This window comes from Eschscholzia californica, unplaced genomic scaffold, assembly GCF_041429995.1.
Source record: "Eschscholzia californica isolate CP2 unplaced genomic scaffold, dmEscCali1.0.p SCAF_1, whole genome shotgun sequence".
Classification (NCBI taxonomy): domain Eukaryota; kingdom Viridiplantae; phylum Streptophyta; class Magnoliopsida; order Ranunculales; family Papaveraceae; genus Eschscholzia; species Eschscholzia californica.
The window spans coordinates 6017560-6041278 of record NW_028238198.1 but is presented as its reverse complement, the minus strand read 5'-3'; the positions used below and the strand labels follow the sequence as shown (position 1 = coordinate 6041278).

At 37.6% G+C, this 23719-nt stretch overlaps 1 protein-coding gene across 2 annotated transcripts; it reads left to right on the top strand.

The window, feature by feature from the left end:
* Nucleotides 1–767: 767 nt before the first annotated feature.
* Nucleotides 768–23514, top strand: LOC147563594 (ketose-bisphosphate aldolase class-II family protein). 2 transcript variants are annotated; one of them, XM_086638915.1, is made up of 42 exons: nt 768–1221; nt 2340–2415; nt 3049–3123; nt 3229–3309; nt 4273–4346; nt 4457–4511; nt 4604–4652; nt 4947–5084; nt 5490–5571; nt 5721–5799; nt 5899–5939; nt 6100–6294; nt 6624–6699; nt 13138–13218; nt 13295–13375; nt 13850–13926; nt 14113–14167; nt 14245–14293; nt 14487–14624; nt 14947–15028; nt 15115–15193; nt 15555–15601; nt 16249–16460; nt 16672–16759; nt 16901–17020; nt 17109–17227; nt 17459–17531; nt 17623–17742; nt 18020–18088; nt 18191–18358; nt 18443–18490; nt 18651–18792; nt 19457–19554; nt 19669–19813; nt 19903–19991; nt 20092–20202; nt 20825–20899; nt 21250–21315; nt 21897–22085; nt 22185–22295; nt 23014–23094; nt 23206–23514. In XM_086638915.1, the coding sequence occupies exons 1-42, from the start codon at nt 1117–1119 to the stop codon at nt 23386–23388; spliced, it is 4122 nt and encodes a 1373-aa protein (XP_086495041.1). In that variant the 5' UTR covers nt 768–1116; the 3' UTR covers nt 23389–23514. The 2 variants fall into 2 exon arrangements, with proteins under 2 accessions (XP_086495041.1, XP_086495049.1); XM_086638923.1 differs by having other exon boundaries at nt 834–1221; nt 16901–17024; nt 17113–17227.
* The last annotated feature ends 205 nt before the right edge of the window (nt 23515–23719 follow it).

Here is a 23719-nt window from a genome sequence, read left to right as displayed (position 1 = left end):
ACCGTCGGCATGCAGATTTTCGGTTAGCACCTCTGACTCCGGTACATCGGTAGAGAGAGTTGTAAGTTGATGAAGAAACTCCCAATAGTGGTCTATGATCAAAACACTCGATCCTGAATAAAACGAAAACAACAAAAGGTCCTAAAGACCAACAAAACAGGCCCTAAAGACCAACAAAGAAACAAACTTTTCTTGTACTAAGAAAATAAAAAACTAGTAACTCTTTCGTCTCCCTTGCGTTGTATCACTAACTGGATCAAATCGACTTTTATTGTTGTGAGAATAGTCTCACATGAGAGAAGGGGTAACTAACAACAAAAAATATAATATATAGGTCCTCTCCGAATTACTCATTTAGAGCAGTACATTTTATTAATATTCGTCCAAACATTTTGTATTTTTTTGTTTAAATGCAATCTTGTATCTTTTTTTTTTCTTTTGAGAAATCGACTACGATCTACGTTAGTCTTACAAGACATTGATACATCATTAAGATGTGATAAGCACGATGACCGCCTAAATTAAATCAATAATTAAAGAGGCCTAAAATCCGACAACATAGAACCTAGACATTGAGCATAAAGCCCGACAACAGAGAGTTTAAAACCCGACAATATCTATTTTATTTAATCTAAATTACATATGATTAATCTTGGTGATAAACTACTTTCACCGAGACTCATCTCAAAACCTCGTTGACTTACGAGGGATGTCCTACCACTACACGAAAAGGTGGTGGACAACATCCGGCATCCTTAATACATTTTTTTTTCTTTTGGTACGGCACGGGGACAGCCTCCTATTAATCATGACATGAGGACTCAGGGTGACATGGCGCATGGTCGATTTTCATTTTTCATGTAGCAGTTGTTCAGCCCACCTTCCCTAGGCTAGCATTGCCATTCAACAACAACAACAACAAAAAAAGATTATATAAATGTCACCCACCTGACCTGAGTAAAACCCCCACTCTCTCTCTCTCTCTTTCTCTCTCTAGATTTTAGTTCATATATATCTTCTTTCCATTTGTTCATTCATTTATGAACATCAACTATTTCAAGAAGAAGAAGAATTAACATTTTTACCAAAACAGTTTCTGCGATCATCCAAAATTAAATGGCGTCTTCTTCAAGCGTAGTTGGTTTTATTGGCTTGGATGAACTCAGTTTAGACTTGGCATCTTCTCTTCTTCGTTCTGGTTTCCATGTCAAAGCATTCGAGGTTTCATTTCTTTATTTTTTTCATTACTTTTACTTCTTCATTTTCTCATCGTCTTTTCTGTCATCGATTATGTCGACCTTATTGAATAGTCAGAGAAATTTGTGAAATCTTTGATTCAGAATTTGATTTTTCAGTCATTTGATTATTGATGATCTCAAATCAATTATTTGGTACATGTTTTTTTGTTTCAGATTTGATTGTTCGGTTAGAAATTTTGTGGTACAGGATCGTTCGATACAAATTATATGTTGTAGATTTTAATTTTGGGCGTAAATGATCTAAATCAGTAGCGGTTTTGATAGATTATTGCTAAAAAGGAACTTCTATTGTTGACTTTCTAAAAGTTATTAAAAAAATTATTTATATTACGGCGATAATCTATTGTTTTACTACCCTAAACTCATCTATTAGTAGTTATTTGATGGGAAATGCTAGTACTTAGCGTAAGTCAGATCTGAAATCTGACTCAAGGTCTGAATTGATTTGAGTCAGACTTTAGAATTGTATGTATTTATCTGACTCATCAAAATAGCTAATTTGAGGGATGATTTTGAGCTCATTAGAATTATACGATTCAGATTCAGACGAGTCATGACAGATTGCCGCTTGTAAGCTGCTAAATCAGTTTGGAGAACTCAAGATGGGCTACTTTCCTACATTAAGTTGACTGTTTCCTTAGAATGACATTGCTCCAATAACTACCATCATTTTCGGCATTTTGTTTACTGTTGGTACTAGGGACCACCTCATGGACCACAAATCATAATGCTCCACCACCGTCCGGCACCACCACCATAAATTTCTTTTTCTGAAAAGGCACAACCACCATCAGTACGGTAGTCAATACAGTCATTACCACTCAGCACCTCTATCACCAGTCCCCACCACCGAAAAGTCAAACAATTACCTTCTTCTCATCTACTACCCGCCCACCACCACTTAGTATGGTACTACCAGCTCCGTAAATTATTACTAATCAAAGTACATTTATGTGTCTGGGAAAGAATACAAATGCACATTTATGGAGCTATCTTATTGTACCTTTTTAATCCAATCAAATTGTACCTAGTGAAGCTTTAGTTTGACTTGATGTTTGATTGTTTTTATGCTGTGTGAAGGTATCTGAGGCAGTGATGGGTGCATTCTTGAAATTAGGTGGAAGTAAATGTTCCAGTCCTTCGGACGCTGGGAAAGGTAACAATCTATTGTCTCTCTTCGTTCTAGTTTGAGCTTCTTTCCTGATTTACCACCAGGATTATACCACCAGGTAATTATGTTGCAAGATAAAGTGATTTTTCATTGTAAATAACTATGAGTATCTTTTAAGTGAAAATGCATGAGAGATGCATTACCAGTTTATCATTGTTCCTTACCCCATTTAGGCTACAAAAGTGATGCTGCACACTAAGTGAGATGACCACACATGGTTTTTGTATTTTGCGTAAAAATTTGGACATGCGTTCTGAACTTCTTAAAATATAGACCTTCATTCCTCATTGACTTCATCTTCTTATCAATAAGGGAGAATAACAAAATTTGGTCGGGGGAACTGTTAGAAATCAACTTTACCAAATATGCAAACCTTTCAGCTCCATATGTAATGGACGAAATTGTACCTCATATTGGACCTTGTCTTAATTATGAAGTGCCATTTCGTACTGGTTGGCTACATATCCGAGTAAGTAGTGCTTGTTACAGAATGGGCGACCTTTCGTCTCCTTATAGAACCAAGATTTTTTTTTATGGCCTACTGTATACCTTTTATATCATTAAACATCTGAATTATAGATTCACACTTAGTACCAAATTCTTTCTACTCCAATGCAGATGCTGTAGCTACAATTATATTCACATCTGACCAGATAACTGAAACATTTTACAGTGAGGATGGTGCTTTGAGAGGTATTTACCAATGCCTCAATATATGATAGATATTGATTACCGTAATGTTTAATTTCTTAATTAGCAACATCTGAATTTGTAATAATTCTTTTTAATATTTTGTAGGGTTGGAGAAAGATGCAATCATCATCCTCCGCTCAACAATATCACTAGCAACTGTTCAAAAGCTAGAGAACTATCTCACAGGCAATTAAGATTTCCTCTCTCTGTTTTCTAGCTTCTGTGGTACATTAAGTACACACTGTTCTTTCTGTAGTATTTTGTATTCATAATTCTTTCAACTGGAATTCTAACTGTTGCTCCTTTTTGGCTTCTTACTGTTACTAAGAACTACAATGGGTTTCATTTTATTTGCAATTGTCATTCTTGATTTTATCGGCATTGGTAGTTATGTCCTTTAGGTATTATAGGTTAAAACCACTAATACTTTTTGTTTTGCATAAAAAACCACTGATACTTTCATTAGTTTTGTCATGAATTAGAGCAAAAGATGGTTAAATCAAGAGCTAAACCCTTTATGTTTTGGGAGATGAGGAGTTCCATTGTTTAACAGGAGGGTGCTTTAAGATTACTTCCCTTCCATCTCTTGTGGACTAATTGGAAAGAGAACCCAGATTTTGATCCCGAAGTGCAACTAATAGCTGCATAGCCCTTCCATGAACCCGGTGACTGCTGAAGTATTAGAGTAGATACATAATCCAAAACCGAAGAGCTTAAAATGTTCCCTTGCAACGTATCATAATTTATTTGGATGCCTATTTTTGGCGCCTACTTTGTAGCAATACCGAAAAGTCCAAGCACATGTTGAGTAGGCATTTGTTAGGTACTAAAGGAGTTGGGAATAAGTGACCCAGACGGATTATGAGCATATGCTAGAGTTCCAATATCATTAGCAATTTCTGTACCATTCATGTCCTGACTATATCTATATATTTTTTCTGGAAAAGGAAAATCAAGGTTATAATACATCATTAACAATTATCCAAATTATGTACCGTTCCTGTTTGGGAATATTTCTACGAAATTTTTGTACTTTCACGTTTGACCTTATGCTGTTTCAATCATTTCTTATGGAAGTGCATATATCCGTATTTCTTTCTGCGTACTTTTCTTTTGAAGAAGGTTGTATTGTTTTATTGTATTCCGCAGAGAAAGAAAAGACTGTTTATCTAGTAGATGCACATGTTTCTAAAGGGACATCTGATTTAGAAGGAAAAATTATGGTACCATTACATCTTTAAACACTGGTGTATTCAGATCACCATTCAATTCTTTCTTAGTATATCAGTATTGTTAAAGTTGATTGCGTTTTTGTTTTCTTTTACTTTCTCAGATTACTTCGTCTGGAAGGTCCGAGGCAATTGCAAAGGCACAACCAATTCTATCTGGTAAGGCCTAACGGGAAATAATATTGATAGATAATGCCTTATTTTAACTATTGATGTCCTTCGCTGACCTATCTATTGTGTTATTCCAACAGCAATGTGTGAAAAACTTTACGTTTTTGATGGAAAACTTGGTGCTGGAAGGTCAGTTTTGTCCTGTTTTTCTTTTCCTAGTCTAATTTTGTTCGGAGTCATCTACTGTAGGTTGTATTGTTTCATTATAATCTTCTGTTTAGCAAGTTACTGATGAATTTGTATCGTATTTCGTTTTGTCTCTTAAAATTTTGAAATCTTCTGTTTAGCAAGTTACTGATGAATTTGTATCGTATTTCGTTTTGTCTCTTAAAATTTTGAAGTGGATTCTTGTGTCAGTCAGTGTTGTCATAATCTCTGGTGTGTCCGTACGTGCATTACCAACTTTATTTGCTTATTTTGCAGCAAAGTTAAAATGGTAAACGAGTTGCTTGAGGGTATTCATCTTGTTGCTTCCATGGAGGCTGTTCTTCTTGGTGTTCAAGCTGGCATTCATCCATGGATACTTTACGACATAATTTCAAATGCTGCAGGGAGTTCATGGTATGCTTCTCTAGGTAGCAATTACTTTGGTAAATAGTGGTGGCTAGGCCTATCGGTTATTGCTAAAAGATAAAAGTAGCCAAAAGGTATATGGTTTTAAAGTGATAAATAGAAAGAAAAAAGTAAAAGGACAAATTGGGAAAAGAATACGAGGAAACAAAGACTTATAGTTCCCATCTGTGGCACCTATTTGATATCGGGATGATCTGCATTGCGTCTAGGATCTCAATAGCTTATTGTTAGGTACATTGGGTTTGAACTTGAATACTAATTGGGTTACTGTCCCAGTGAGGTACTAGCCTTTTAAAGTACTTTCAGATTCGACAAAGAAAATCCTGTCCCAACTTTATCTTTTTAGTTTTTATTTGTTTCCCCTAACACCTTCTTTCTTCACAACATATGCAGGGTTTTCAAGAATCATGTTCCCCAAATACTAAAGGCTGGTCAACTAAATAATCTTCGTCTCGATAGTTTTGTAAAGGATCTGGTGAGTTCTATTAGTGTTCTCTTCTTAATAGTCCTTTCAAAGAAAGCGACTGAATTAGTTTATTCCATACTCTTATTGTAATTTATGTGGTGCCTTATTTTATATATTATGGTTGCATGGGCTTTTGGTTAATCTCTTTGGAATTAAAGAGGACTGTTTTGGATGTGGCAAAATCGCTCACATTTCCTCTTCCACTTTTGGCGGTGGCACACCAACAACTTCTTTACGGTAATGGCCTTATTCATGTGATACTTTTCAAGTTGAAAAGTGCGGTAACTAGGATTTGCTCAATTTATTCTTTTTAACCTTTCTCCCATTATCTTCCAGGGTGTTCACGTAAAGTTGATGATAATGCTTCATTAGTGCAGGTTACCATCACTTTAAAGTTTTCCCTTAAGATCTTTTTTTTGAATTGTCAGCATGTATTTTTCCCTTAAGATCTTCATCTAAATGTGCTGTAGAATCAAGTTTATTACGTCTATTTAGCTTTAAATGCAATCTTCTGCATGCCCATATCTTCTTGCACAGGTTTCTGAAATTGTACTTGGAAAGAGTCTATCAGAAGTCAGTAATGAAGAAAAGTACAGCCCTGAGAAATTAGCAGATGCTATTGTTGCCACATCATCTACTGTTAAGCGCATTGGTTTCATCGGTCTTGGAGCAATGGGATTTGGCATGGCAACGCAGCTGATAAAGTCGAAATTTACTGTTATTGGATTTGACGTAAGACTTCAACAATTCCCAATTTACTCTAATCATTTATCAGATCTAGTTTTAAATTCCAAGTAGGACAAGCAAATCCTTTTATTAGGGCATCTTTTAGTTGCTTTAGCATGGAGCACAGGTTTATGGATCTCAGAACGAGTTATACATGTCAAATAACAATAGTGACCGCCTCTGACCCATCTCGAAATTTGTTCCAGTCGAGTATTACTATATACAATAGGATTTGCGCTTTTTAATCTCGTCATATAGCCCGGAAGCGAGTTGTGTTGAACTTAATATAACCATTATAGATGATGATTTTGAGTGAAGTTTTTTTAAACTTGTAGGTTTATAAGCCCACATTATCTCGATTTGAGATTGCTGGTGGCTTGGCTGCGAACTCTCCTGCAGAAGCGTCCAAAGGTAATTCAGTACTTAAAGGCCCGTTTGGTTCTGTTCCAAAACTTGTTTTCAAAAACCGAGTTGCACCTAAAATAATATGCATTATGCCGGGATTAAGACTATTCTCGTAGAGGATAGGATTCGAAAGTTGCCGGAACAATAACTAGCTTGTAGGGAATATATTCCATAGAGATGTCCAATCTATCAGACTGAATTTTGTGCCAAGATGAGGTCTATAATCACAGAGGATATGGAAAGTTGTATCCCAGAATTTAGTTGGTACAGTTCCACTTAGTTTGTTTTGTTTGGGCATGAACCCTCTTTCACGTAGCGTTTCAGGAAAAGGAAATCTGCATAATTTGTCGGTTTTACATTGAAGTTCTATGGGCTTAGGAAGAGAAGAGGTTATTTTTGGTGTTTTTGTCATATTGTGGGACCAAATAAACAAGTTCCCATTAATGGGAGGATAAAAGTCCAACAGGCTACTCCACCACCCTACTTTGAAAAAGTGTACAACTATCCATTCCTTGTCTTAAGGAAGAAAAGAAGCACCTTGGTATTAATGGATGGTGAAAAATTGGGCAAAGCATTTAATTCTCTTCCTTCATACGGATGAAATTGGAAGCTATAAATTGGCAGTCTTCCTTCCCATTTCAATCATCCCATTTTCTCAAGTCTCCTGGATAAGTGAGAGAGTGAGAAAGAGTGTGAGATCAGAGAGTTGAGTGAGTGTGTGAGGGTGAGAGTTGTAGTGATAAGATATTGTAACCGGGGAGTACACTAGACTTTGTGTACGGTAACTCGGGTAAGTTGTAACTTCATATTCATAGTGGATTTGCTTGGTGCGGCTGAAAGAGGACGTAGGACTTGCTCCGAACCTCTATAAATCTTGTGTGTCATTATTCTTCATTTGCTTCGTGGTTATTTTCTATTTATTCACCATTTCATCCAAGATCCTGGTTTTCCGCATTAGAGAAAAACTCTAAGTAGACTGATCACCTATAAAGAGTGGTTATTTTTTTCAACAACTGGTGTCAGAGCTTCCGGGTTAGGAATTGCTGAATTTTTCTGTTATTGGTGGACGGAGTTACTATTCAGGTGAATAGTGTTTTTGACGTGAATAGTGTTTTTTTGACGTGAATAGTGTTTTCCGGCGTGAATAGTGTTTTCGCCGTGAATAGTGTTTATATCGGTGTTGGAGATATGGATGATAAATCAGATAACGTTGCAAGGGTTCGGGTTTTCAACGGTAAAAATTTCTCATATTGGAAATCACAGATGGAGGATTATTTATATGAGAGAGATCTTCATGCTCCATTACATGGAGTGGATAAGAAGGGTAAACTCGATGATGAAGAATGGGCTATTCTTGACCGCAAGTGTGTTGGCGTGATCCGTAGGTGTCTTACGGAGGAAGTTTACAACAATGTCGAAGAAATATCTACAACAAAGGACTTAATGGACACTTTGGAGAGACTCTATCAGAAGTCGTCAGCCTCAGGTAAAATTATGTTGTGTGAACAATTATTTAATTTAAAAATGAATGAAGGCGAGACAGTATCTGCTCACCTTGGAAAGTTTAAATCAATTATCTCCCAACTTTCTAAGGTTGACATTACATTTTCGGATGAGGTAAAAGCATTAAGGTTGTTATCATCATTACCGTCGAGTTGGGATACGGCTGTGACGTCTATAAGCAACTCGGCGGGTAGTGAGAAATTAATGCTAGAAAATGTAACGGCTATGATACTCGGTGAAGAAGAGAGGAGACTAGAACGAGGCTACACCGCTTCTAGCTCTTCTTCAGGATCCGTCTTAAGCATGCAATATGAAAGAGGCAGGAATTTTAATAAAAATTCAGATAAATCTAAAGGTAAATTTAGAAGCAAATCTAGGGGGAGATCGAAACCCAGGCCTAGAGGTGTGTGTTGGACATGTAATAAAGAAGGGCACATGAAGAAAGACTGTCCAGAAAGAAAGGGTGCTAACAATACGGGAAATAGGGGTGATCAAGAGGTCCATGTAGTTGCAGCTGCAGAGGACGATGCAGTCTTCATTGTTAATGACAACAATGTGATTACCGAGAGTTTCCTATTACTCTCCGAGGACGGTATGAACGAGTCTTGGATAGTAGACTCAGGAGCTTCTTTCCATGCTACAGGAAATAAAGGGATCATGACCTCTTACAAGGAAGGGAACTTTGGCCAAGTCTTCCTTGGTGATGGTGAAGCATGTGATATCATCGGTGTAGGTGATGTGAACGTGAAAGTCAATGGTTCGACGTGGAAGCTGAAAGATGTGCGACATGTTCCAAATCTGACAAGGAACTTGGTTTCTGTGGGCCAAGTTTGTGACGACGACTGTGAGGTTCACTTTTCTAAGACAAATTGGAAAGTGACCAAAGGAGCTATGGTATTAGCTCGAGGACTTCGAAATGGTACTCTCTACCGAGCTTCAGAAAGACCTACTCTAGCAGTGGGTAGCAGTGTTGAAGATGTCAGACTATGGCACAAAAGGTTGGGACATATGAGTGAGAAGAACATGAAGATTCTGCATTTGGCGGGTCATTTGTCGGAGGTAAAATCTGTAGAAATGGGCTTTTGTGAAGAATGTGTTCTGGGAAAGCAAAAGCGGGTGAGTTTCAACAGAGGCGGCAGAAGCTTAAGAAAAGAAAAGTTGGACTTGGTTCATACAGATGTATGGGGACCAGCTGATGTCTCTTCTCATGGTGGTGCTCAATACTTTGTTACCTTCATCGATGACCACTCGAGAAAGGTATGGATTTATTTCCTGAAACATAAATCTGATGTGTTTGATGCATTTCAGAAATGGAAGGCATTGGTTGAGACAGAAACAGGTCTGAAGCTAAAATGTATAAGGTCAGACAATGGTGGTGAGTATGACAAGAAGGAATTCTTACAGTTCTGTGCTACTAATGGGATACGTATGGAGAGGACGCTCCCAGGGACACCACAGGAGAATGGAGTAGCTGAGCGTATGAATTGGACACTAAATGCACGAGCAAGGTGCATGAGACTGCAATGCGGGTTGCCTGAAGCTTTTTGGGCACAAGCTTTAGAAACGGCTGCTTATTTAATCAATCGGACACCCAGCAGTCCATTAGATATGAGGATTCCAGAAGAGGTTTGGACCGGCAAGAAGGTAAACCTCTCTTATCTGAAAGTTTTCGGATGTGTTGCTTATGTTCATCTTAATCCTACAGAAAGGAAAAAGATAGGGCCACAGGCAAAGAAATGCATTTTCATTGGTTATGGAGGTGATGCATTTGGATATAAATTGTGGGACTATGAAAGTCACAAGGCAATCCGGAGCAGGGATGTAACCTTCAATGAAGATGTATTATACAAGGACAAGGATGCAACACGGGTCATAGGTGAAGGATCAATTACTCAAGTCGACAAATTAAAATATGTTGACATGGGTGATACTACAGGGATGACAAGTAGAGTGGTGGAAGAAGCAGAGACTCCAGGTGAAGAGGAATCTCAGATGCAACAGGGAGACACTCCACAAGCAGTGGGAGTTTCTTCCCCAGCTCCACAGGACCAGTCAGGTGTTCAGACCTAGACATCTACGGTGTTCGTCCCAAGGAGATCATCACGTGTACCAAAGCCGAATCCAAAATATGCTAATGTGATGGATCATTTGTTACTGACAGATGATGGTGAGCCAGAACATTTTGATGAAGCACTACAGGACGAGGACTCAAGCAAGTGGGAGTTTGCCATGAAAGACGAGATGGATTCACTTGTGCAGAACAACACATGGGTGTTGGCAAAATTACCAAGAGGTAAGAAGGCGTTGGAGAACAAGTGGGTTTATCGGAGAAAGTCTGAAGCAAATGGTGACATTCGCTACAAAGCGAGATTAGTAGTGAAGGGGTTTCAGCAGAAACCAGGTATCGACTACAATGAAATATTCTCTCCAGTTGTGAAGATGACAACAATCAGAGTGGTACTCGGTCTAGTGGCTTCAGAAAATCTCTTCCTTGAACAGCTAGATGTAAAGACAGCATTTCTTCATGGAGACCTTGATGAAGAAATTTACATGAAGCAGCCAGCTGGATTCGTTATAGAAGGGAAGGAGGAGATGGTATGCAAGCTTCAAAAGAGCTTGTATGGTTTAAAACAGGCCCCGAGGCAATGGTACAAGAAGTTCGATAACTTCATGCTCAAGAACAACTACTCAAGATGTAACGCAGATCTTTGTTGCTATGTTCGAAGGTTTGATTCTGGTTACATCATTTTGTTACTATATGTTGATGATATGTTAGTGGCTGGAACATCTCTACAGGAAATCAAGAACTTGAAGGGTCAGTTGGCAGGTAAATTTGCCATGAAAGATCTTGGTGAAGCTCGACAAATTCTTGGCATGAGAATCAGCAGGGACAAGTCTAAGGGTACACTTATGCTCAGTCAAGCTGAATATATTGAACGGGTTCTGAAAAGGTTCAATATGGAGGGTGCCAAACCAGTCGGTGTGCCACTTGGAAGTCATTTCAAGCTTTCCAAGTTGCAGAGTCCTGTGACAGATGTGGAAAAAGAATTTATGGCAGGTGTGCCATATGCATCAGCCATTGGGAGTCTTATGTACGCTATGGTGTGCACAAGACCAGATATTGCCCATGCAGTGGGAGTAGTGAGCAGGTATTCTAGCAATCCTGGTAAGCAACACTGGGAAGCGGTGAAATGGATTCTCAGGTACTTGAGAGGATCCACGGATGTACCTTTATGTTATGGACGGGGAAATTTTGTTTTAAATGGATATGTAGATGCAGACTTCGCAGGTGACCTTGATAAAAGGCGAAGTACGACTGGGTATGTTTATACCTTGGGATCGACTGCAGTGAGTTGGAACTCACGGTTACAGAAGCTGGTAACATTGTCAACAACTGAAGCAGAGTATGTAGCAGTGACAGAAGCAAGCAAGGAGATGATATGGTTGAAAGGTTTATTAGCAGAGTTGGGGCACGAGAAGAAGAATAGTATTTTGTACAGTGATAGTCAAAGTGCTATTCATCTTGCCAAGAACTCAGCCTATCATGCAAGGACAAAGCATATAGATATTCGCTACCATTTCATTCGGTCGCTTCTGGAAGATGGTGAGCTACTACTGGAAAAGATTCTTGGTTCGAAGAATCCAGCAGACATGTTTACCAAGGGGGTCACAATTGAGAAGCTGAAGCTCTGCAAGGCTTCAGTAGGTCTCTCGGTCTGAGAGAGTCGGATAGCCGCATCAAGAAGGTTGTGTTAGCACCAATCCAGGTTGAAAGATGAAGGTGAATATTCTACAACTCTAAGTCACGGGTTTATTTGGCCCCAAGTGGGAGATTGTCATATTGTGGGACCAAATAAACAAGTTCCCATTAATGGGAGGATAAAAGTCCAACAGGCTACTCCACCACCCTACTTTGAAAAAGTGTACAACTATCCATTCCTTGTCTTAAGGAAGAAAAGAAGCACCTTGGTATTAATGGATGGTGAAAAATTGGGCAAAGCATTTAATTCTCTTCCTTCATACGGATGAAATTGGAAGCTATAAATTGGCAGTCTTCCTTCCCATTTCAATCATCCCATTTTCTCAAGTCTCCTGGATAAGTGAGAGAGTGAGAAAGAGTGTGAGATCAGAGAGTTGAGTGAGTGTGTGAGGGTGAGAGTTGTAGTGATAAGATATTGTAACCGGGGAGTACACTAGACTTTGTGTACGGTAACTCGGGTAAGTTGTAACTTCATATTCATAGTGGATTTGCTTGGTGCGGCTGAAAGAGGACGTAGGACTTGCTCCGAACCTCTATAAATCTTGTGTGTCATTATTCTTCATTTGCTTCGTGGTTATTTTCTATTTATTCACCATTTCATCCAAGATCCTGGTTTTCCGCATTAGAGAAAAACTCTAAGTAGACTGATCACCTATAAAGAGTGGTTATTTTTCTCAACAGTTTTCACTGAAAATCGTACAGGACTTATGGCAAATTCAGTTTTATTTAGGTGTAAATTGGTGTTTGGAAACCCATTTTCGGATCACAACTTAAAAGACCCTAAATTTTGTTCCGTAACTAAATAATAAAGGCTGAATAGTTATAGAACCAAGGGTGAACTTTTCAGAAGACTATCATTCTTAATTTAAAACTAGATGCACCCCTTAGTCCAGGCAATTTTAATTATCCCGTATCACTTAGTAAACATACATCGATAATGTTTTCAGGTCATAGTAGATGAGGCAATTCAAATGAATCATATAGTTTGTTTTTCTTTTAAATAATTGTTTACAAAAATCCTAAGTTCTCTTCTAGTTAGTGACTAACAGCTGTATAAATAGATTGATATAGGGTGTCGTTTGCTTTATATTCATTTTTTAACTGTTTTATTCGTGTGAATTATCTACACAACATTACAAAAAGCAAGAACATACTGATTTCTTGAACTTCCTTGGTCACAGATGTAGATGTACTCATAGTCATGGTTACAAATGAAACTCAAGCCGAAAGTGTGTTGTATGGGGAGTTTGGTTCGGTGGCAGGTGAGTATCTTTGTTTCATTTATATTAGATTTTTGAGACTAACATTTATACTCAAGCTGTGCTTCTTCTCTTGTAGCCCTACCATCTGGTGCATCCATTATCCTCTCTTCTACTGTCTCCCCTGGATTCGTTACCAAGTTAGAGCAAAGGTTACACGGTAATTCTCCTTTCGCGATTGATCCCTATTAAAATCTTACTTACACAACAGGCTGCATTGGTCTTACTCAATATCCATCTAACCAAAGTTGGAAGATCAGATTGTATCATGCCAGTTATCTCCATCTTTAGCCATATATCCAGACAAGGCATATCACATATATACTTTTAGACCTACCCTTACTTCCTCCGCCTCTTTACTGTTTTTAGCATTCTTCCTGTTTTATAACGTTCAGTTAGCAACATAGCCAAAGGCCCAAGTCAGAGGCTTTTCATTCTCTTTCTTAATGATTTCACTCTATTATGATTACATGACTTCAATTTTTGCGAATTTTCCCATTTAAGAATTGCCGCCCTAGCTAATACCAGGGCACTTGAGATCTAACAAAACAACTAGATTTTGCTTCGCCAATTGACTTTTTTCCCTTGCTCTACATTTTCCGAATGGCAGTTTACATTACTTGATATGTTATAGGTGAAAATAAGGGTTTGAAGCTGGTGGATGCCCCTGTATCTGGTGGTGTTAAAAGAGCTGCAGATGGAGAACTTACTGTGAGAACTGAACTCCTTACTTTCTTAAGTTTTTGTTTCTTTCCAAATATTCATTTTGATTTTAAATATTTATTTCTGTTAAGAAAAGACCGTTGGATGCTTCTCTGGAATTAACTTAACTCTATGGTTCTTATGTTTCCTTTTTTAAGTAATTTTTTTCCAATGATGCATACACTTCTTTACCAGATAATGGCTTCAGGTACAGAAGATGCTCTCAAGTCTACTGGCTCTGTTCTATCAGGTAACCAGATTACAACTATTCTTGAATTGGAGAGATTTATATCAGATGATTAATGCTCTATCTTTGTTTGTTCATAGCGTTAAGTGAGAAGCTTTATGTCATAAAAGGAGTTTGTGGAGCTGGAAGGTGATTTTTTATTTACTTTTCTCTTAATGGATGTTCACAAATGCTTTCTCATCTTGTACACAAGTGCACGGCATGTGGATGTGTGTCTGTTGTATATTTTTGAGAAAGGTGTCTGTTGTTATATGGTGAAAATGCTTTGAACACGAGTCTGTAGCGATTAAAGGTCTCCTCTTTTATGTCTTCTGTTCTCTAGTTGCGTGAAGATGGTCAACCAATTGCTTGCCGGAGTTCATATAGCCTCTGCAGCTGAGGCAATGGCTTTCGGAGCTCGGTTAGGTCTCAATACAAGAATGTTGTTTGAAATTGTTATGAACAGTGGAGGAGCATCATGGTATGTCTCATCTGACATTTCCCTTGCAGGAAGTTCCATACTTCTATGCATTGTTTTCTGAAATTTTAACCATGACTGTTAAAGATATTGCTTCAGCATGTATGATCACGTTGTTCATCCTTCTACAGTGGTGCAAATAACCACTCACTGTCATTAATGATTGTCATTTAAGCTGACCAATTGCTACGAAATAGTGATTCTCTTTCCACTTATTATTTATACGACGCCATAACATCTAATATGCCAAGCCAAGGATCGATATTTTCTGAATGTTCTTCCAACTACATTATTAAATATCAAGTGTCTGTAATTTATGTTACAGGATGTTCGGAAATCGGGTCCCGCACATGCTAGACAATGACTATACACCATACTCTGCACTTGATATCTTTGTGAAGGACCTGGTATGCTATAGAATTTAATTGTTATTTCATCTAGATCATTTTATTTTCAGTAGGGTCTGAAACAACGTTATCTTAATTGGTTACAGGGCATTGTTACTCAAGAGTGTTCGTCACGTAAACTTCCACTTCATATTTCTACAGTTGCACACCAGCAATTCCTATCAGGTGGCGTACAATGGATGACTAAACACTGCTACTGCATTCAATGGAATTATGATATCTTTATGTCGCTATGCTGTTGCATTTTTAAACCAAGCAGACAAATAAAGCTTATTTGAAGATTATCATCTTACAGAATGTGATTCCAAAGATTTTCAACGAAACATTCTCACTAATCAGCTTTAGTAATTGAGATTAAAATAATATGCCTACGCTGCTGCTGAATAGGCACACCTTAGGATATGTAGTCCCACTGAGTAATAAGTAAATATTATTCTTTTGTTGTGTTAAATAAGACATTATGATTTTCTATATTCTTTTGTTCTGGATGTCTTTTAAAAGGTTTATGATCTTTTTTACGTACCAGGATCTGCTGCTGGTTGGGGTAGGTTGGATGATTCTGCCGTAGTCAAGGTAAATATAAATTCTATTACTGTTACAGTTCTACTCAAAGTTTTAAGGACGGTGTTACATCGGAAATATCGACCGCTTTTGAGTGTGGTGGAGAGTTTTTATATAGAAACCCGCTATTTTGCCATGTGGATGTTACAACAACTAATTTTTGTTATAACGGTTTTCTGGAAGTTAAATAAGCATTTTAATCTTTTAAATGACCAAATACTGAAAAGACAACGACGGCTTTTTCTATATTCCTTTCACTGCTTTGCGGAAAATACCCTGTTTTGGTGAAAAGATCACTTTAGAAGTAACGGTCTCTACCACCGCGGTTCCTCCTTCAAGTGTTGCTGAACTGATTTTTTAGTAAATGATTTTAGGTAGATTCCACTTCTATCATCTTTTTGTAATAACATATGATAATTCCTTAGAGATTATTTGATTAGTAGGTGATAGATCTGATATAATCCTTGAATATAAACTTATCATCTATTACTTTCCAATTATCAACTGGCCACAGTGATCTCTCAGGTTAACCATGTGCATGTGCACGTATAGACATGAATTATTAGGTTTACATGTTCTCATATGACTTACAGTCATCGAAGTCTTTCTGTCAGGCGGTTATTAAGCAGAGTAGTTTATTTGTCATTTGGTCTTTGCAGATTTATGAGACTCTTGCTGGTGTCCAAGTTGTAGGAAAACTTACTGCTCTTAAGAAGGATGATATCTTGAAATCTCTTCCTTCTGAGTGGCCTAGTGATCCTATTGATGACATTCAGAGACTCCAGAAAAGTGCCTCCAAAGTTTTGGTTGTTTTGGATGATGACCCTACAGGAACTCAAACTGTTCATGATATAGAAGTATTAACAGAGTGGTGAGTTTTACCTTGACTACCTCGGCTTCTGCAGTGACTATGCATTAGCATATAACTTCCGATTATTTCCAGTTTACCTTTTGCAGTTTGGGATTTACCTATGTAGGTGTTCATTATATAATTAAATCCTCGGACCACCAGTTTGACCCAAAACTTCCAGATCTCCTCATAAGTGTCTTTCATAGCATTAATGAATAATTTTCCTATGTAGGAGCGTTGAGTCACTTGTTGGGCAGTTCAGCAGGAGGCCTACTTGTTTTTTCATTTTGACAAATTCTCGCTCAATGAGTTCTGATAAGGTAATCCTAGGCAGAGTTGCAAATCTCTATGATGATATACATTTTTATCAGTGTCTCGTAAAGAGTTTACCCCCAAGTCCGCGCATGTATGATCTGCTTATTTTACATCAGATTTGTAACCAAATTTTGGGTTCCTTATAGGCCATTGAGTTGACGAAAGAAATCTGCAGAAATATAGATGCTGCAGCTAAATCAGTTGACAACATTGGTTACACAGTCGTTCTAAGAGGTGATTCAACACTTCGTGGTCACTTTCCAGAGGCAAGTTTTATGGACCATTTTGTTCTTTTTTAGATTCAGTATTTTTTGCCTGTAATCATGACCCAAAATGGGGACCTGACTCTTGCAGGAAGCAGATGCAGCTGTATCGGTTCTTGGTGAGATGGATGCATGGATTCTTTGTCCATTCTTTCTTCAAGGAGGTCGTTACACAATTGAAGATGTACACTACGTGGCAGACTCCGATAGGTATATATGTGGATATTCTTGTCCAAATTGTATTGTTGATTTTCATATTAAATAGTCAGTAATTCCAAGATGAACCCTCAGGCTATGCCGACTTTACCTAAGTTTTACCAGTGTTCCTGTTCATGTGATAACATCTTCTTGAGACATTTGAAATTTTCACTGCTGAGATATTGAAGGTTGGTTGGATCTATTGAATTATGTCACTGCTTATGAATCTTGATCTTGTTCTAGGCTCGTCCCTGCTGGGGAGACCGAATTTGCTAAAGATGCTTCCTTTGGCTTTAAATCTTCAAATCTCCGTGAGGTTTGTTTCTAACATGTTCATATGGTGGCAATGTTTATTGCAAATCAATTGTCTAGAGATTGTTTTTACTAATGTATTTGTTCAACATTAGTGGATAGAAGAGAAAACAAAAGGTCGGGTATCTTCCAGTAATGTTGCTTCTATTTCTATTGAGCTTTTGAGGAAAGGAGGACCTGATGCTGTTTGTCAGCATCTATGTAGCTTGCAAAAGGTGGGTTGGCTGTATGCTTTTGGTCAAATGTCCTTGCAAGATGGCTAAAACTAAGTATGAAAACCATTTTCTCCAATTGCTATGCTTAGAAATAAAATTGATACTCTATTTTCTTGTTCATTTAGCAGTCCTCTGTGTCGTAATTATTTTTTTTCTTCTGCTTGAATTTTTCTTCCCTTATACCGGGGTTGATTGATATAAGTTGACTAACCAAATCTGATACTGGTAAACGATTGCAAGCTGTCTTATTGGTTTTGGTTTATTATGTGGTCAACAGGGATCTACATGTATAGTTAATGCAGCCAGTGATAGAGATATGAGTGTATTTGCAGCGGGAATGATCCAGGCAAGATATGATGCTAATTTCATTTTCTCTAGAAGTGTTCATAATTGATTTTGAGTTTGTTCCACGACACATGAATCCTGTTCTTATCTATACAACTAACAGGCAGAATTGAAAGGGAAGCGTTTCTTGTGCCGAACTGCTGCTAGCTTTGTTTCTGCTCGGATTGGAATCAGGCGAAAGAATCCAATCTTGCCAAAAGATCTAGGTATAAAAGAAAGAAATGGAGGACTGATAGTTGTAGGATCATATGTTCCAAAGACAACAAAACAGGTACTATTTTGTAGCTTCTGTTGTTTCTTGCTTACTGATTTTCCCCTCTTCTTGCTGCGGCTAAGTTCTTAAGAAATTATGCAGGTTGCGGAGCTTAAAGCACAACGTGGGAACCTTTTAAAAACAATTGAGGTGATATAAGTTCTTGAGAGATTTTGTGCTTTGGGATTTTAACTGTTGTTCAGTATAGATGACATACTGTTCAGTCGAGTATTTCAACAGTGTTTATTTTTTAACAGCATTCCATGTACATTGTTACATAATACCCTCACCTCCTTTGTCTATTTGTCAGGTATCTGTTCGTAAACTAGCAATGGACTCGTTAGAAGAGCGAGAAGAAGAGATCACTCGGGCAGCTGAAACGGCAGATGTTTTTCTCAAATCCCGTAAAGACACTTTGGTGATGACTAGTAGAGAGCTTATTACAGGAAGCTGTACGTTTCCTTCTCCTTTTTTCAGTTTTGCTTTTGCGTTAAATCTTTATGAGTTGGCTTTTTTTTTACTTTCAATGAATCTTTGCAGTAAAGGCTCCAATTGTGAATCCTGTGGACTTGTGCAATTGTTCACTTCCCTAGTTTTTCCTTGGTGGTGTTTATTTAAGTTCTACATATGAACCAATTCAGAGGTAGTCCACATGAATCTGGCAAAATAATGCGTGAATAATCAAGTATTCATACCAACTTTTGCCGATTGATGTGGACCAACAATGAACTAGTTGAAGTGACTGCACTTAAAATGATAACACCAAAGCATGATTGGACTCCGAGTTTTTTGTTAAATTCCCAAGATACCTGGCAGAGCAAAAATCTACTTTTATTCGAAAAATTCGGCATGGAAATGAATTCCCAATATGAGTATACAGTTGAACAAGTAGTTTTATTTTGTTGCCTCCCATCTAATGTAGTGATAGCTTTAAAACCTTTTATTGAGGAATTAAAGATGAAAGGAAAAGAAGAGCAGTAGTTAAGGGCTTAGGGTTTGTAGTACGTATCCTGTGGATAGCCTAGCTAGTTAGTGGTTCTTTTATTGACTGATTAGAGCTATTCATTCTGCTGATTCAAGATTCCTTCTTTGAAAGCCTTGCATTTCATTTTTCAGCTCCTTCTGAGAGCCTGGAGATCAATTTCAAAGTTAGCTCTGCATTAGTGGAAATTGTTAGACGTATAACTACACGTCCACGTTATATTCTTGCAAAGGTACTTTTATCAATCAAACCACGTAAATCTCTTGTTTTCTGTGTGATTGTTTATTTTCTTTACTGCTTTTTTTGATTGCTTGTTCTTCGTCATAAAAATGTGGTTTCTTTCCAGGGTGGCATCACTTCATCTGATACTGCTACAAAAGCTCTAGAAGCAAAGCATGCGATGGTTGTCGGACAAGCCTTGGCTGGTGTCCCGTTGTGGCAGCTTGGTCCTGAAAGTAGGCATCCAGGTGTTCCATACATTGTATTTCCAGGTAACTCTAATTTTCAACTGTATGATGCTTCTATGGTCTTGAGTGAAAATGGTAAGGTGGGACTGGATCTTATATCTTTCTTTTTGTAGGCAATGTCGGTGATAATAATGCAGTTGCAGATGTTGTACAAAGTTGGGCTAGTCCAGCTAGACTCGCTTCCACAAGGGATCTCCTTCTTGTAAGATTATCTATGTTTTCTAAATGTGTATCCTCTTCATACGCAATGACTAACATGTACTTCTTCTAAACACTAATTAACAAACTTATTAAATATGAAGAATGCGGAGAAGGGGGGATATGCTATTGGAGCCTTCAATGTATATAATCTGGAAGGAGTTGAAGCTGTGATTGCTGCTGCAGAGGCAGAAAAAAGTCCTGCTATTTTGCAGGTGAGATGAATTTGGTTATTCATAATGTAACTCATACTCCAATATGCTTTGGTATCCATGTTATGTTCTTCTTTCATTCTTTCCGTTCATAGTAGGGGTTTTAACTTTTAATATTAAAGCACATGCCACTGTAAAATATGCTGATTAAGACGCTCTTATTGACGTTACTTTGTTTTCCTCCCTAAACACCATCGAGAACATAGTTGTTTGGATCAAGGTTTCACAACTAGGTCTTGCATTAAATTTCGTCTGCTTGGAAATATTCCAGAAAATTAGCTAATAATAAATAAAATATGGAAAGAGCACGCCCGCAAGTTCTGACAATATTTGAGGTGGGTACAAAATGAAAATTATCAGCATATTGTTACCCGGCCTATTAACTTTTAAGAGGTTGTCATAGGGCGACGTATGTAAAGCTTAGTGAAATTGAGCCTAAGGTGGATTTTGTGCTAGATTATTGAGTAGATAAATTTATTTCAGAATAGTTCACATACTGAATATTTCGAAGAAGAAATTATCCCTAACCATCAGAGATCAGACGCTCGATATTGCCCTTACAGTTTATCTTTTTTACTTCAGAATTCTGACATGTTTCTTTGGTTCAATGTGTTCTCTTTTCCAGATTCATCCTAGTTCCTTGAAGCAGGGAGGCGTTCCCTTGGTTGCATGTTCTATCGCTGCTGCTGAGCAGTCCAATGTAAGTTTCATCTGCGAAAAATAAGTTAATCCAGGAACTGTCTAACATAAAGGTTTCACAAGCAAGTTCATTATAAATTGTTAAAAATAAAGGCATTTTACTTCATAGGTGCCACGGTCTACGTAGGGGTAATTGTGGACGAATTAAGTAACCTGTATTTGCTTTTGCTTACACATGTAGGAAAGTGAGTCAAATTCAGTATTTTTTCAGAAAAACAATAGAAATGAAATTTGGTATCTTTATTTATCTCTGTTTCAAATAATAAGCTCTTTTACGTTTTCTCCATTTTTATTACTCTACAAGTACTTTGAAGAGTACGGTATAATAGTATATCCACTTGTGCATTGCAGGTGCCGATCACTGTTCATTTTGATCACGGGAGTTCCAAACCTGAGATGTTAGAAGCTCTTGAAATGGTATAGTTTTGTTACCATACTCTTAACCAGTCATCAATCTGTACTCCTTAGATTGGTCATGTAGAAGTAATTTATGTTGGAGCTTGAAGCTAGTCTCTTATCAGTTGTGGAAGGGGTGGCCACTTAATGAGTGTGAGGGAACTCATGAGCTAGCTTTTGGGGTGAGAGAGGCCCGAGACCACTGATGTGGGTACCGACATCTATATTGTTAAGAGGTATCTGATATAGCAACCTAAAAACCCAAATAGGCGACACGTCCGTAAGCATATCTTATGATATTGTTATTTTGTAATTGAACTTCAGTTATGATTTTCTTATTTGGGATCAACTATTGAACATCATACAAAACTTAACCTAGAGTATTCTTTTCTTGTCCTGAGAGTTTCTGCAAGTACACCCAAAATGTTCGTACAAAAACTCACATCTTACGCTTGCTGTGACCGCAAGCATCTAACTGGTGTGAGAGTACCCAAGACGAGTATCCGTATCCGGGGAAAAAATGGAAAAGGGGTACCTATGTGACACGAATCATATTTTACCAAATGCTTATTATATCTATTGGGTTTTCTCAACCATGGCAGGGTTTCGATTCAGTCATGGTAGATGGTTCACATCTTTCTTACGAGGAAAACGTCGCATACACGAAGTACATATCGTACTTGGCATCGACAAAAGGGATGTTGGTGGAAGCTGAACTGGGAAGACTGTCTGGAACTGAAGATGATTTGACTGTCGAAGACTATGAGGCAAAGCTAACTGATGTTACTCAGGTGACTGTTATTATTGATGTTAGAAGCTGATATATCCATGTTATTAGGTTTCATGAAATTGACCAATTCTTTCCCCTATGTGAAACACTGAAACTTCAGGCTCGCGAATTCATTGATAGGACACAAATTGATGCTTTAGCAGTGTGTATTGGAAATGTGCACGGGAAATACCCAGAGAGTGGACCCAACCTCAGAATGGACCTGCTCAAGGTAAAAATTCTTGAACTATTGTTACTGACTTCTATTTAAATACAACTAAAGTAAAACTATCTTATGAAACCAGAGATACGCCATGTTTTTTTTTAATGGGAAGGTATTTCAGAACTTGATATCAAGTTTACTTTCAATGCCATCTGTATTATTCTTACTTCGCAGAAGCCCATTTTCATCTCCCAATTATGAAAGAAAATCTGTTTTTTGAAGTTTTCCATAAATACTGCAACTTACATGCTAGATCCACTGGCTAACTTTTTCATTCACTCATGTATTATTTTTAGAGTCATTGTGCTGAGTTGCGGCCTTGATACTTTTTTTCTTTTCACATTCAGCTAATTGTGTCTTGTGTATGCTAGACAAAATACTTCTATGAAAGGATTCGACAAACTGATACCCTTAATAAATACACTTTCCTTAATTTACGAGAAACTTCTTCCTCTTAGGTGGTGTTTGCTTTTTTCTCATTGTTTGAATCTGAATCATCTTAATCAAATGGACGAGAAACCGACCTAAATCAGCCATTTAGACAAGTCAGACATCGCTAGTCACATAAAAACAATCAGTCTGAAGTATGACTCGAGTCAGTTCAGACCTTATGTCAGTTTCCAGATCTGACTTAAAGAAAATACAACCTCTAGCTCAGACTTTAACTCATAAGCTATGAAGCTTTTATATTTAGATTACTGATCCTACTTCTTCATTCGTCGTGCAGGAACTGCATGTCATGTGTGCAGAAAAAGGTACATTTTTGGTTCTTCATGGAGCTTCTGGATTGTCTAAGGAACTTATCAAGGTAACCGACATCCAGTTTAACCTGAAACTTAACATTGAAAGGAAAAAAAGGAAAGAACCATCTTGAAAATTTTTCTCGATTGTTAATGAAGTGATATTTTTTATTTAATAGGAATCCATTGAGCTCGGAGTTACTAAGTTCAATGTGAACACGGAAGTCAGGAAAGCTTACATGGACTCGCTTGCTAGCCACAAGAAAGATCTTGTACAAGTTATGGCATCTGCGAAGGAAGCCATGAAAGCTGTTATTGCAGAGAAGATGCAATTGTTTGGTTCATCAGGGAAAGCATGGTAAAATAATATTCGATTGATCAAGCTACATGGTAGAAGAAGTTACCAAACCAAATAAATTGAACTGAAACTAGTGAATAAATTCATATAATTTTGTGATTCATCACATTAAGAAAATTATCTTTGTATATCTTCTTTTTAGATTTTTTTTGTTCCCTTTTTTGGCTTCTCAAATTTCTCTTCAACAAAGAATCTAAATGTGAAGTTGTGAGAATATTCATGAATCAATATACTTGGTCTATGGTAATGGACTTCTGTGATGTTGAAAAAATTGGCAGAAGAAATTGTTTTTAATGGTTACAGTTGAATGCTTTTAGTTGCAGGTGTATGTCGAA

Excerpts from the sequence above, each read along its gene's own strand:
- LOC147563594 (XM_086638915.1), top strand. The coding sequence starts at position 1,117 with ATGGCGTCTTCTTCAAGCGTAGTTGGTTTTATTGGCTTGGATGAACTC. Across the intron at positions 15,602-16,248 it reads ATGATTCTGCCGTAGTCAAG|ATTTATGAGACTCTTGCTGG; the intron begins GTAAATATAAAT and ends TGGTCTTTGCAG. Across the intron at positions 18,793-19,456 it reads AGAGCTTATTACAGGAAGCT|CTCCTTCTGAGAGCCTGGAG; the intron begins GTACGTTTCCTT and ends TTCATTTTTCAG.